We start from the raw sequence: 14,520 nt of genomic DNA, 5'->3' as shown, positions 1-14,520 counted from the left end.
AGCACGTGACAGCATGTCCCTCCTTTGTAAGGCTGAATAATATATCCATTGCATGTATATATCACATTTTGTATATATCAACCACTCAACCACTGATGGATGTTCTTCCCCAAGGGATTCTGTTATAAGCACATGATGGACACTTAGGTTGGTTTTACCTCTTAGCTATTGTGAATAATGCTGCTATAAACAAGAGTGTGCAAGTATCTCTCCAAGATCCTGCTTTCAATTCTTTTGGATGTATACCCAGAAGTGAGATTATGGGATCATATGGTGGTTCTATTTTTAATTGTCTGAGTAACCTCCATACTGTTTTCCGTAATGGTCACACCACTTCACAATCTTACCAACAGTGCAAAAGAGTTACAATTTCTCCACATTCCTGCTAACACTTGCTACTTCCTTTTTATTGATAGTAGCCTTCCTAATGGATGTGAAGTGACAAAGAACAGTTTATACATGGGTCAATCAGCAATAAGACAAAATAAAAAGTTACATGTGCTCAACAATGCACAAAACCCCAAAATACAAAAGCAAAAACATGACAAAACTCAGGAGAGAAACAAACAATTCAACAATAATAGTTGGAAACTTCATTTAAAAATTTTTGTTGCCGGGCGCTGTGGCTCACGCCTGTAATCCCAGCTCTTAGGGAGGCAGAGGCGGGAGGATAGCTTGAGCCCAGGAGTTCGAGACCTGCCTGGGCAATATAGCGAGACCCCGTTCTCCACAAAAAGGAAAAAGAAAAAAAAAAAAAAAAGACAAAAATAAAAAATAAAAATAAATAAAATAAAATTTTTATTTATTTTTGAGATGGAGTTGGCTCACTGCAAACTGCAACCTCTGCCTCCAGGGTTCAAGCAATTCTCCTGCCTCAGCCTCTCAAGTAGCTGGGATTACAGGTGTGTACCACCATACCCAGCTAATTAACAGTTGGAAACTTCAAAAACCTTACTTTCAAATGTATAGAACTACGAAAAAGATCAACAAGGACTTGAATATCAAAAGCCAACTTGAACTAACAGGCATCTCAACCAATGGAGCATACACGATATTCTCAAATACACATGGAACATCCTCTAGAATAAACCATATGTTAAGCCATAAAACAAGTCTCAATAAATTTTGAAAGACTGAAATCACAGAAGCACGTTATCCAATCAGAAAGCACTGAAAACAGAAACCAGTAACAACAACAAAAAGCTATAAATCTTCTTAACCTGGAATAGGCCGTGGCTTGTAAAGCATGAGCCACAAAGAAAAAAACAGGTAAACTAGATTTCACCAAAATTAATACCCTGCATACTTTCGATGGATACCATCAAGACAATGAAAAAACAACCTAAAGGATGGATGACCATATTTGCAAAATAACTTATTTGATAAGGGACTTACATCTGGATTATACAAAGGACTCTTGCAACTCAATAATAAAAGGACAAAAACCTGATTTTTTAAATGAGCAAAGAATCTGATATTTTCCCAAAGACATAAAATTTGCCAATAAGCCTTTGCAAAGATACTCTACATCACTGGCTGTGAGGAAAACATAAATCAAAAACCACAAAGAGATAATACTTCATACTGACTAGGATGGCTATTATCAAACAGACAGACAATAAAAATTATTCCTAGAATATGGGAATTGGAACCATCATTGCATTGCTGGTGGCAAGTAAAATGTGAAGCTACTTTGGAAAACAGTCTGGCAGTTTCTCTCTCTCTCCCTTTTTTTTTTTTTTTTTTTTTTGAGATGGAGTCTTGCTCTGTCACCCTGGCCAGAGTGCAGCTGCATAATCTCGGCTCACTGCAACCTCCACCTCCCAGGTTCAAGCGATTCTCATGCCTCAGGCTCCTGAGTAGCTGGGACTACAGGCATCGGCCACCACACGTGGCTAATTTTTTTTTTTTTTTTGGTATTTTTGGTAACACCAAAAATACGGGGTAACACCATATTGGCCAGGTTGGCCTTGAACCCCCGACATCATGGTCCGCCCGCCTCGGCCTCCCAAAGTGTCGGGATTACAGGCGTGAGCTACCACGCCCGGCCAGAAAATGGTCTGGCAGTTTCTGAAAAGGTTAGATATAGGATTGCCATACAACCTAGCAATGCCTATCCTAGGTATTACCCAACAGAACTGAAAACATCTATCCACAGAAAAATATGTACACAGATAACCAAAGCAGCATTACCGATAGCTGCCAACAAATAACCCAATGTCCTCAGCTAACAAATGGATAAGTAACATGTACACCCATGCAATGAAATATTTAACAACAAAAAAAATGAACTGATACATGCTATGATGTGATGAAAACTGAATTATACAATTCAATGAAGATTATTCAAAGAGGCCAGTCACAGAAGACCACATATTGCATGATTCCAACGATATGAAATGTCCAGAAAAGGCAAATCTAGAGTTAGAAAGTAGGTTAGTAGTTGCCTATGGCCGGGGAACATGGGAGATGACAATGACTAGAAATGAGCTTCTTTATGGGGAGACACAATGTTCTGCAGTCAGTTGTGGTAACGGTTGCACAACTGTGTAATGTATTAAAAATCACTTAACTGCAAACTTAAGTGGGTGAATTTTATCTCTATGAAGCCACTACATTAAAAGAAACAAAAAAATCAACTTAAGCACATGCCCTTTGTAAGTTTTCCCTGTTGTAGAAATACTAAGAGAACAAGTAGATACCTAAGGACTTCCCTACAACGCTACAAACTTCTAAAAAAGAACTTCAAAACAAATTATAATAGCAAGACTTGCATGAGTATTGCATGTTGGGTAAGACAGAGGTCAAGGCATATTCTGAAGACTGACTGCAGATGAGCAAACTTCATCTTGCCTGACACTGATAAGGAAGGCTGAAGAGCTTTCTGTCACAACCTCGGTCTCATTTTTCCACTTACGGTTTAACCGATATAACTTCTTGCGAGGAGTATGTGTATACATGTGAGCTTATGTGAAAAAAATCCTTTTCTAAAGCTTTGTTTACAACACTGTATTTGTATTTGAGGTTGTGGTTTTACCATGCACAGGAGAATCTTCATCAGCAAACAGACTTGGTTCTATTTCTTTCAAAGAACTTCTACCTTCAAGTCGGGCAAGGAGCTTACAAAAGAAAAGAGAGAAGGAAAACTCATTATTTAAAAATATAAAATCCCAGACATTGGTATTAATACAATTTTCTGAAAGTCTGTAAGATTTCATAACTTTAGACCTGGTGCTGTGGTTTACACCTGTAATCCCAACACTTTGGGAGGCCAAGGTGGGCAGATCCCTTGAGTCCAGGAGTTTAAGACCAGCCTGGGTGACATGGCAAAATCCCTGACTACAAAAAAATACAAAAATTAGCCGGGCATGGTGGCACACATTGTAATCCCAGCTACTCGGGAGGCTGAGGTGGGAAGATCGCCTGAGCCTAAGAGGCAGAGGTTGCAGCCTGGGTGACAGAGTGAGACCCTGTCTCAAAATTTTTTTTCATAATTTTGTGGATTTGGAAGAAATAGGAAATATAGTTTAGGAAAAATCTGTGTTTACTTATTTCACTTTTTGCTTATCTACCAGATACTGACAGTATAAAGTGAGTCTGTTCCCTTAAAGAAATGGATAGTCTAGTTTAGGATACAGGACAAACTACTAGGGCAAAGTTTTCACCTTCCTTAACTTTAGCACTATAATTGTTAACCCAGCTGTTATACAGTTATCTGCCTTCATTTGTCTGCCCCATTCATTATGAGCTCTTTATTTCATTGCAGAAGGGGAGAAAGGTGGAGGAAAACTTCCTTGAGGAGCCACCACCTGAGCTCTCTCCCCCTAAGACTCTGCCAGGGGATGGGGAACAGACAGGTCTAGCAGGCCTACCAGCAGGAACAGGAGCAGCCACAGGGCAGAGGCTATAAACAGCAAGGTGCACAGGGACACTAGGAGCAGATTTAACCCTAGAGCTCATAGCAGCACCAAACAGCAGGACACGGTGAAGCCCTGAAAGAATGCACAGGTCAGAGCATAGAAGGGCTCAGATGTCATGTTTGGGAGCTTATCTTTGGCTGTAGACAATAGCAACAGGTATGACACTAACCAGTGAGAAGCATTTAGCATTGTTAAGAGCAGACATTTGGGACCCCAGAGCCAGTCCTGCTAGGTCACCCAGGGCCTTAGGCTTCTCATCCGTAAAGTGAGGATCACAAACAGCACCTCTCTCATAAGGTTGATGAGGATTAAATATGTGAAGAGTACCTGGCATATTATCTGCCTTTTTTTTTTTTTTTGGAGATGGAGTCTTGCTCTGTCGCCCAGGCTGGAGTGCAGTGGCACAATCTCTGCTCACTGTAACCTCTGCCTAAGCTCAAGTGATTCTACCTCAGCCTCCTGAGTAACTGGAATCAGGCATCCACCACCACACCAAGCTAATTTCTATGTTTTTGGTGGAGACGGGTTTCATCATGGTGGCCAGGCTGGTTTTGAACTCCTGACCTCAAATGACGCCCCCCACTTCAGCCTCCCAAAGTGGTGGGATTATAGGTGTGAGCCACTGGGCCCAGTCCATCTGCATTTCAAAGGGATCATCTTGGTGGTTACTAGGGGACAGATGTGAGGAGAGTGAAACCGTATGTGGAGAGAGGACGGAGTCTGTCACCCTAGTCTGGAGGAGGAGTATCTGCACCATGACAGAAGTCATTAGGATCACAGGGGCAACCTCGGTGAAGGACTCCACTGTCGCACGGGAGACATAATCAAAACTGATTCTCAAGTTTGTTGGGAATCAGCAGATCTGACAACCCTTCTATATGACAAAAGAAAAAAACCTATCACAAATGGGAAGAAAAAGTCACCTTTTATTTGCATTTTTTTTTAAAGCCAAATCAAGTTACAGAAAGACTTCCTGAAGTGATGAAAAAGTTCTATACTTTAACAGGCGTTGGTTGAATTTCTGTTGCATATGAATCACTGTGCCGGGTAAAATGGAGACTACAAAGATGAAGACGAAACCTATCCTCAAAAAATGTGCAGTCCGGGTCCTCTAGATGAGACTCATAAAGCAAGGTAAAGATACAGGGTGCGTAGTTACGCAGAGATTTGAGGGCATACCCATGGCCGAAACTATTCTCATAATCATGAAAAGTAAAAATTAAGATGTTATTTGCCTTTTTGACTAGTTTGACACTGAGGTCATAAAAGCAATAGTGGGTAACCTGCTGACAGCTAGCGTAATGAAGGCAGTGGCGTGGAAATGTATTAGCACACACCGCCTCACCACACACTCGCCAAGCACTACCTGCACTCAGGCAGAACAAACAAAACCCAGCTTTACGTAAGAATGTCTTTGGTGAAGTAAAAAAATAAATAAATAAAAAGACTGGTTTTATTAAATCATGACCCTTGAGTACACTTTAAAAAATATTCTTTGTGATGACATGAGAAACATACTGTGTAGTGAATAATTTAACCTTGCCCAAAGGGAGGTCTAGTTTTTGGCCTTGGCTCCTGAGAGGTAATTCTAAACCCTTGGAATGTCTTGACTGATAAAGTATCTTTGGGCAGGGCACAGTGGCTCACACCTGTAATCCTAATACTTTGGGAGGCCAAGGTGGGAGGATCGGTTGAACCCAGGAGTTTAAGATCAGCCTGGAAAACATGGTGAAACCCCATCTCTACAAAAAATACAAAAATTGGCTAGGTGTGGTGGCATACACCTGTAGTCCCAGCTACTCAGAAGGCCCACAGAGAAGAACTGCTTGAATCCAGGTTGAGGCTGCAGTGAGCCAAGATGTGGCACTGCAATCCAGCCTGGGCAACAGAGCAAGACGCTGTCGTTCCGCCCCCTCCTCCCCACCCCCGCAAAAGAAAGTGTCTGTTTACATGGGAACCTTGAGCCACACCAGGTAAGAATGTGATTTATGGTGGGGGCTTTGGGTCATGCAGTGTCAGGCCAACCTGGAGGTGCTGGAAGCTAAGGTCAGCTATGTGGGCAGCTGACCATGTCCACATGGCAGAGCCCCAATAAAACCTTTGGACACCAGAGCCTAGTTGAGATACCCTGTTTGGCAATAATCTGTCTATTGTCACACATTGTTGCTGGGAGAATTTAGCACTGTTGATGACTCCACTGGGAGAGGACCGCTGGAAGCTCTGTGCTTGGAACTTCCTGGACTTTGTCCTATTGTGTTTCTTCCCTTGGCTGATTTTAATCTCTATCCTTTTCCTGTTGTAAACCATAACTATGAACACAACAGCTTTCATTGAGTTCTGAGTCCTTCTAGGAACTTATTAAATCTGAAGGTGGCTGTGTTGGTTAATTGTATGCATCAACCAAATTAGGTTAAGAGATGCCCAAACAGCTGGTAAAGCATTATTTTTGGGTTTCTCAATGAGGGGGTTTCTGGAGAACATGAGCATTTCAATCAGCAGACTGAATAAAGAGGATCCATCTTCACCCATGTGGATGGGCATCCTCCAGTCCCTCTTTTCTTGAGCTGGGACACCCATCTCCTCTTGCCCTCAGATACTGGAGTCCCTGATTCTGGGACTTACACCAGTGCTGCCTGTCTCCCAACCCTGCACTGTTCTCGAGCCTTTAGAGCCTTGGACTGGGTTCCACCATGGGCTGTCCTGGCTCTCAGGCCTTCAGACTCAGACTGAATGACATCACAGGCTTTTCTGGTTCTCCAGCTTGCAGATGGCATGTCTGGGACTTACTGGCCTCCATAATCACATTGTTAGAGTAGGTAGAGAGGCAGGTGTGAGCAGGGCAGCACAGGCCCCAAGCAATGTCCTGGTGGCCTCTTCAGGAATGATAACTGGTTGCAGCTGGCACCAGGGAGGGGAAAATTTCCTAACAGGAAACATCTTAAGCTTATGGAGAACAACTTCCTGATAAGATCCTAGGAACTGAGCAAACATGTCCAGGAATGTGTAGTAAGGAGCAAAATGGTGGAGTGTGACCGGTATATGACCTTCCTCTGGGAACACTAGAGCAGTAAGGGAAAATTGCCCTATGAGAGCATGCATAGAACTCCAACTACAAAATGGCACTGTGGCCCCTTCAGATGCTGGCAAGTCACCGCACATGTGGCAATTAGCCAGCAACCCACCCAAGGAGGATGAGAGGAGACCAGGAACAATCAGGAAATAGGGGCATTCAATATTTGAAGTTGCCCAGTTGGCCCCTTCCAAGTAAACTTTACTTCAAAAAAACCTTCACTTCTGCCTTGAATCTACTTCTCTCTCTTGGCTGAATTGTTTCTTCCAACAAGAACTAAAGACTGTGGACCCCAACCGGACTTGCCCCGCCGACCCCGGTAACAATGTAAGCCAATATCCATAATAAATTTCCTCTTAGATGTCTACATGTATCCTATTGGTTCTGTTTCTCCTCTGGAGAACTGTGCCTAATATAGGACTCAGTGAACCATATTTCCAAAAGATGCATGATATGAAATCATTCCTGGGTAAATGATTTCACTCAAACCCTGACTTTTTTTTGGGGGGGGTCTTACTCCCCTCACCCAGACTGGAGTACAATGGCACGATGAGCCTCAACCTCCCAAGCCCAAGTGATCCTCCCACCTTGGCCTCCCAAGTAACTAGACTACAGGCTCGTGCCACTACGTCCCCCTAATTTTTTATTTCAGGAGACGGGTCTCATTATGTTGCCCAGGCTGGTCCCAAACTCCTGGGCTTAAGTAATCCATCCGCCTTGACCTCCCAAAGTGCTGAGATTACAGGTGTGAGCTACTGCACCTGGCTGAGGCCAGACCTTTTTAGAAAAGTTCACTGATAAGATTTTATATCCCACAAAGAAGAATATCTATAAATTCTTTGAAAGGTCTTAAAATACTCCTCCCTTTTCCAACGTAATTTTCTCTGAGAGGAAAGATGTTCTTCATATACTTTAACCAGACCAACATATTATAGCAGACTGGATAAGAACCAGTTAACTTCTGGCCAGGCGCGGTGGCTCAAGCTTGTAATCCCAGCACTTTGGGAGGCCGAGGCGGGTGGATCACGAGGTCAAGAGATCGAGACCATCCTGGTCAACATGGTGAAACCCCGTCTCTACTAAAAATACAAAAAAATTAGCTGGGCATGGTGGCGCGTGCCTGTAATCCCAGCTACTCAGGAGGCTGAGGCAGGAGAACTGCCTGAACCCAGGAGGCGGAGGTTGCGGTGAGCCGAGATCGCGCCATTGCACTCCAGCCTGGGTAACAAGAGCGAAACTCCGTCTCAAAAAGAAAAAAAAAAAAAAAAAAAAAGAACCAGTTAACTTCTATTAAGCCAGATATTTAAAATATCTGCAAATATGTAAAACAATGTTACTTTTCTCACTACATTTTTACCGTCAGAAAAATACAGCTATTTTTAGCTAAAATAAACAAATGGGATCTACTCAAACTTAAGAGCTTCTGCACAACAAAAGAAACAATCATTAGAGTGAGCTGGCAACCAAGAATGGGAAAAAATTTTTGCATGCTACCCATCTGACAAAGGGCTAATATCCAGAATCTAAAAAGAATTAAAACAGGTCTTTGCTGTTCTGTGTCCTCTGCTCCTAGAGGCCCAGCCTCTGTGGGCTTCTGACCTGGTGGTACTGGAGAGCCACAGCTTAAGACACCAAGATCCCCTGGAAGCTTAGAAACAGGAGTGTTGACATTTACGGATATGGCCATAGAATACTGTCTGGAGGAGTGGCAATGCCTGGACACTGCACAGCAGAATTTATATAGGAATGTGATGTTAGAGAACTACAAAAACCTAGCCTTCCTGGGTATTGCTTCCTCTGAGCCACACCTGATCACCTGTCTGGAGCAAGGAAAAGAACCCTGGAATGTGAAGAGCCGTGAGCTGGTAGCTGAACCCCCAGAGTCTCCCTCTGTTGCCCAGGCTGGAGGGCAGTGGTGTGATCTCGGCTCACTGCAACTTCTGCTTCTCAGATTCAGGCAATTCTTCTGCCTCCACCAAATAGTTAGGATTACAGGTATCTACCACCCTGCCTGGCTAAGTTTTGTGTTTTTAGTAGAGACGGGGCTTCACCATGTTGGCCAGGCTGGTCTTGATCTCCTGACCTCAAGTATCTCCCTACCTCAGCCTCCCAAAGTTCTGGGATTACCGGTGTAAGCCAGTGCCCCTGGCCTAAGTATTTTGATTTTTACAACTTTGTTTCTCATTTTCTGTCCACCTTTCTTTGAGTCTTTAGATTTTCATATTGATATGCTTTTACTTATTTCTAATGCACTTTCAAGTATCTACATAGGGGGGTGTGTGTGTGTGTGTGTGTGTGTCATCTTGGGGGTTACATAAAACCTCTATAAGAAACAACAGTGTGGGCCAGGAGCGGTGGCTCACACCTGTAATCCCATCACTTTGGGAGGCCGAGGCGAGTGGATCATGAGGTCAAGAGATCGAGATCACCCTGGTCAACATGGTGAAACCCCGTCTCTACTAAAAATACAAAAAATCAGCTGGGCATGGTGGCGCGTGCCTGTAATCCCAGCTACTCAGAAGGCTGAGGCAGGAGAATTGCCTGAACCCAGGAGGCGGAGGTTGCGGTGAGCTGAGATCCAGTCATTGCACTCCAGCCTGGGTAACAAGAGCGAAACTCCGTCTCAAAAAAAAAGAAAAAAAGAAAAAGAAACAACGGTGTATTTTAATCTGGTACAAAATTAACTTCAGTTGAATAAAAAATGTTTCCTCATTACATCTGCCCTGAAATTTGTCATTGATGTTGCTAATGATGTTTTATATTGTATATTTATTAACATGTTTATAATTTCTGTGCTTTTTTCAAATTTGAGAATTTAGAATGCTTTCTGCACTATCATGATAATGCCACAGATTCTATTTTTGTGTATATGCCTATCTTTCCCAGCACATAATGTATTTTTATTTGATTATGTGTTGTTTTCTTGAATCCTTTTATTTTCAGTTTAAGAAACTGCTTTCAGCATCTTTTATATATAGGGCATATGCAGTGCCAATATACGTTTTCAGGATTTGGTTGTTTCAGCAGTTTTTGTTTGTTTTTGTTTTGACAGAGTCTCACTTTGTCACCAGACTGGAGTGCAGTGGTGCAATCTCAGCTCACTGCAACATCCACCTCCTTGGGTTTAAGTGATTCTCCTGCCTCAGCCTCCTGAGTGGCTGGAACTACAGGCACAGGCTACCACACTCATCTAATTTCTGTATTTTTAGTAGAGACGGGGTTTCACCATGTTGGCCTGGCTTGTCTCAATCTCCTGATATCATGATTTGCCTGCCTCGGCCTCCCAAAGTGCTGTGATTACATACAGGTGTGAGCCACCACGCCTGGTCTGGAAGATTTTTTTCTTTTTACTTGGCAGGATAGATTTGATGATGGTTATTATTCTCACTTGATAGCTTTTTTTTTCTTAATGACTTTGAATAAGTCACACGGTTTCTTTCTGGCCCACTAAATTTATGCTGATAATTCACTGGTTTTATCATTAAGACTGTGTTTGTAAATGACACATTACATTTATCTTGCAGCTTCCAAGACTTTCTTCTTGTCTGTGATTTCTGAAAATGTGCTTATATATGTATTGTTATCATTTGTGTGTATTCTGTTTGTTGAACTTCATTTTCACATCATTTTTCTTACTTTTATGATTCTCCAGTTATTTATTTTTTTTAATTTTTACCTTCACAATTTAAAAAATCTTTCAGATTTTAAAAAAATTATTATTTTTTTGATTTTCTATAGTGGTCTGTGTTCCTGCTTCACTCATTAAATATTATTCAATGTATTATCAGTGTTTAAAATTAATGTGTACTTTATGGTTTCTTTCTGAAAATTATATAATATTTTTGATGAAATTATATTGCCCTGTTATGTATACACTGTAATCTTTGATTGATATTTGGACATTAAAAAAACTATCTGTCACAATCTTTAAAATGTAGTTTTCTTTCTGACACTGTCTGAAAACAATTATCTTGACTAGAGATTCTGGGAGTCTCTCAAACATGTTTCTAGGATATGCCTTGTCTAAAATTTTGTGTTTAGTTCCTAATTAAAGAAGTTTCTGTTGTCTCCTCCTCCTTTTTTTTTTTTGAGACAGAGTTTTGCTCCTGTCACCCAGGCTGGAGTACAATGGCATGGTCTTAGCTCACTGCAGCCTCCAACTTCCAAGTTCAAGTGATTCTCCTGTCTCAGCCTCCCACATAGCTGGGATTACAGGCATGTATCTCCATGCTCAGCTAATTTTGTATTTTTAGTAGAGACAGGGTTTTACTATGTTGCCCAGGCTGTTCTTAAACTCCTGACTTCAGGTGATCCATCCATCTTGGCCTCCCAAAGTGCTATGATTATTTGTGTGAACCACCAAACTCAGTCTACTTATGTTTCTTGTAAATAACCAATAATCACTTGCTACGACTGTTTCCTGTCTGTGATACCACAGTCTTTCTGCTGCTGTAAAACTTACCTTTTGTGTCAGCAGACTCAAACTGTCATTTGAAAGAATACCACTATTTATTAGAACTTTGTGTAATGAGAGACAAAAACTAGTGTCTGCAAAAGACCCTATCACCCAGAAATAAAGATGTATAAGGCAGTATTTTACTTGTCTTTTAAAAAAGAAACCAGTAGTTGGCAATTTATTTCTAAAGTCACTATGTTATATCGGGAAGCAGGAAAATCTGTGTTGGGTAAATGTAACAGACTTTTTCTTGTTCTATGTGGCTCTTTGCATTGGGCTCACCTGGGGCATTGCATACACCTAATTTTTTACAAATGTAATTTGGTCTGTATGTTTTTGTTACATCTATATGCCTGTGAAAAAAATAAAGCCTGTAAAATTTTGCTATGCAAAAAAAAAATAAAAAAAAATTAAAACAAATTTACAAGGAAAAAACCACATCAAAAAGTGAGCAAAGGATATGAACAGACACTTTCAAAAGAAGACATCTTTCCTTGACATGTACAGAATAAAAAAATAAAAAGAAATAAAAATTTTTTAAAAAGACATGTATGCAGCCAACAAACATATTAAAAAATGCTCATCATCACTGGTCATTAGAGAAATGCAAATCAAAACCACACTGAGATACCATTTCACATCAGTTAAAATGGCAATGATTAAATCTGGAGACAGCAGATGCTGGAGAGGATGTGAAGAAACAGGAACACTTTTACACTGTTGGTGGGAGTGTAAATTAGTTCAACCATTGTGGAAGACAGTACGGCGATTCCTCAAGGATCTAGAAATAGGAATACCATTTGACCCAGCAATCCCATTACTGGGTATATACCCAGAGGATTACAAATCGTTCTATTATAAAGTCACATGCACACGTATGTTCACTGCGGCACTGTTTACAATAGCAAAGACTTGGAACCAACCCAAATGCCCATCAATGATAGACTGGATAAAGAAAATGTGGCACACATACACCATGGAATACTATGCAGCCATACAAAAGGATGAGTTCACATCCTTTGCAGGGACATGGATAAAGCTGGAAACCATCGTTTTCAGGAAACTGACACAAGAACAGAAAACCAAACACCGCATGTTCTCACTCATGAGTGGATGTTGAACAATGAGAACACATGGACACAGGGAGGGGAACATCACACACTGGGATCTGTTGGGGGGTTGTGGGGGACAGAGTAGGGACAGCAGAGGGTGGGGGAATTGGGGAGGGATAACATTAGGAGAAATACCTAATATAGGTGACGGCGGTGGGGATGGATACAGCAAACCACCATGGCATGTGTACACCTACGTAACAATCCTGCACAATCTGCACATGTACCCCAGAACCTAAAGTACAATTAAAAAAAAAAGAAAGGCCGGGTGTGGTGGCTCAAGCCTGTAATCCCAGCACTTTGGGAGGCCAAGGTGGGTGGATCACGATGTCAAGAGATCGAGACCATCCTGGTCAACAAGGTGAAACCCCGTCTCTACTAAAAAAAATACAAAAAATCAGCTGGGCATGGTGGTGCGTGCCTGTAATCCCAGCTACTCAGGAGGCTGAGGCAGGAGAATTGCCTGAACCCAGGAGGCGGAGGTTGCAGTGAGCCGAGATCGCGCCATTGCACTCCAGCCTGGGTAACAAGAGCGAAACTCCGTCTCAAAAAAAAAAAAAGAAAAACAAAGCTATTTTTCATAAAAATATGTATTTATGAAAATACTCAATGTGTATGTCACTGTACATGAATGTAAGTATTTTAAAATTTTAAATTTCTCAGTTTCATGGACACATATAACATAAACAAAAGCTCTTTAGATTCTTCAATAATTTTTGAGACAGGGTCTTGCTGTCACCCAGGCTCACTACAACCTTGACCTCTTGGACCCATGTGATCCTCCCATAAGACTCCTGAGCAGCTGAGACCACAAGTATGTGCCACCACACCCAGCTAATTTTTTTTACTTTGTGTAGAGACAAGGTCTCCCTGTTGTCCAGGCTGGTCTTAAACTCCTGGACTCAAGCAATCCTCCCACCTTAGCCTCCCAAAGTGCTGGGATTACAAACATAAGCCACCGTGCCCAGTGGAATCTCCAATTTTTAAATGTGTTATATAGTCCTAAGACTAATAAGTGTAAGAACCACTGTGCTGTGCTGCAAGATTGGAGTATAACTCAAAGAAAAAAACAGAGACTTTCATGGACAAGATAGAGCACATGAAACTATCCAGTATCTTAAAAGGCATGCATATGAATGAGTGACATGCTCATTAGATTAACTTAGGAAGACACTCCAGTTTTTTACTCTTACTGTTACTACTCAAAACACTTTAAAATCCTCGCCCATGAGAATTCCTGGCAAAACAGTATTCAAGAAAGTATTACAATGTTATCGACAGAACTCTTTTGCCCGAATATATTACTCCTCTTAGTTACCACATGAATTAGGCAACCTGCATCAGACTTTCCACTATTATTTAGAAAATCAAATTTGTTTTCAAAGGATAAAAACTGTACAACATTGAGAATATCCAAATCAATGTTTTACAATGTCGAAGCAAAATATGCTGAGTTATAGAGGGGTAAAAGAACCTCTCAGAAATAGGAAATAGATTTAAATTTACAAGTAGTGGATTTTTTTTGAGACGGAGTTTTGCTCTTGTTGCCCAGTCTGGAGTGCAATGGCATGATCTTGGCTCATTGTAACCTCCACCTCTCGGATTTAAGCAGTTCTCCTGCCTCAGTTTCCAGAATAGCTGGGATTACAGGCATGTGCCACCACACCCAGCTAATTTTGTATTTTTAGTAGAGATGGAGTTTCTCCATGTTGGTCAGGCTGATCTGGAACTCCCGAGTTCAGGTGATCCACCTACCATTCAAAGGCTGGGCACAGTGGCTCTTGCCTGTAATCCCAGGACTTTGGGAGGCCAAGGCGGGTGGATCACCTGAGGTCAGGAGTTCCAGACCAGCCTGGCCAACATGGTGAAACCCCGTATCTACTAAAAATACAAAAAATTAACCAGGCATGGTGGTGGGCACCTGTAATCCCAGCTACTCAGAAGGCTGAGGCAGGAGAATAG

General features: G+C 41.7%; 1 protein-coding gene and 1 pseudogene across 2 annotated transcripts in view; one reads left to right on the top strand and one right to left on the bottom strand.

Moving 5' to 3' along the window:
* The window catches only part of XRCC2 (X-ray repair cross complementing 2), a 46,735-nt gene that overhangs the window by 18,058 nt on the left and 14,157 nt on the right, over positions 1-14,520 (bottom strand). For both annotated transcript variants that reach the window (XM_003929891.3, XM_074378873.1), the window contains exon 2: positions 3,038-3,119. In XM_003929891.3, the coding sequence (XP_003929940.1) occupies positions 3,038-3,119 (82 nt within the window). The remainder of the gene's footprint in view (positions 1-3,037; positions 3,120-14,520) is intronic.
* On the top strand, positions 6,611-10,548 carry LOC120365354 (zinc finger protein 273-like; annotated as a pseudogene).

This window comes from Saimiri boliviensis, chromosome 10 (assembly GCF_048565385.1).
Source record: "Saimiri boliviensis isolate mSaiBol1 chromosome 10, mSaiBol1.pri, whole genome shotgun sequence".
Classification (NCBI taxonomy): Eukaryota; Metazoa; Chordata; class Mammalia; order Primates; family Cebidae; genus Saimiri; species Saimiri boliviensis.
Note: the sequence above shows the minus strand (reverse complement) of the source record. Positions and strands in the feature narration are given on the sequence as shown.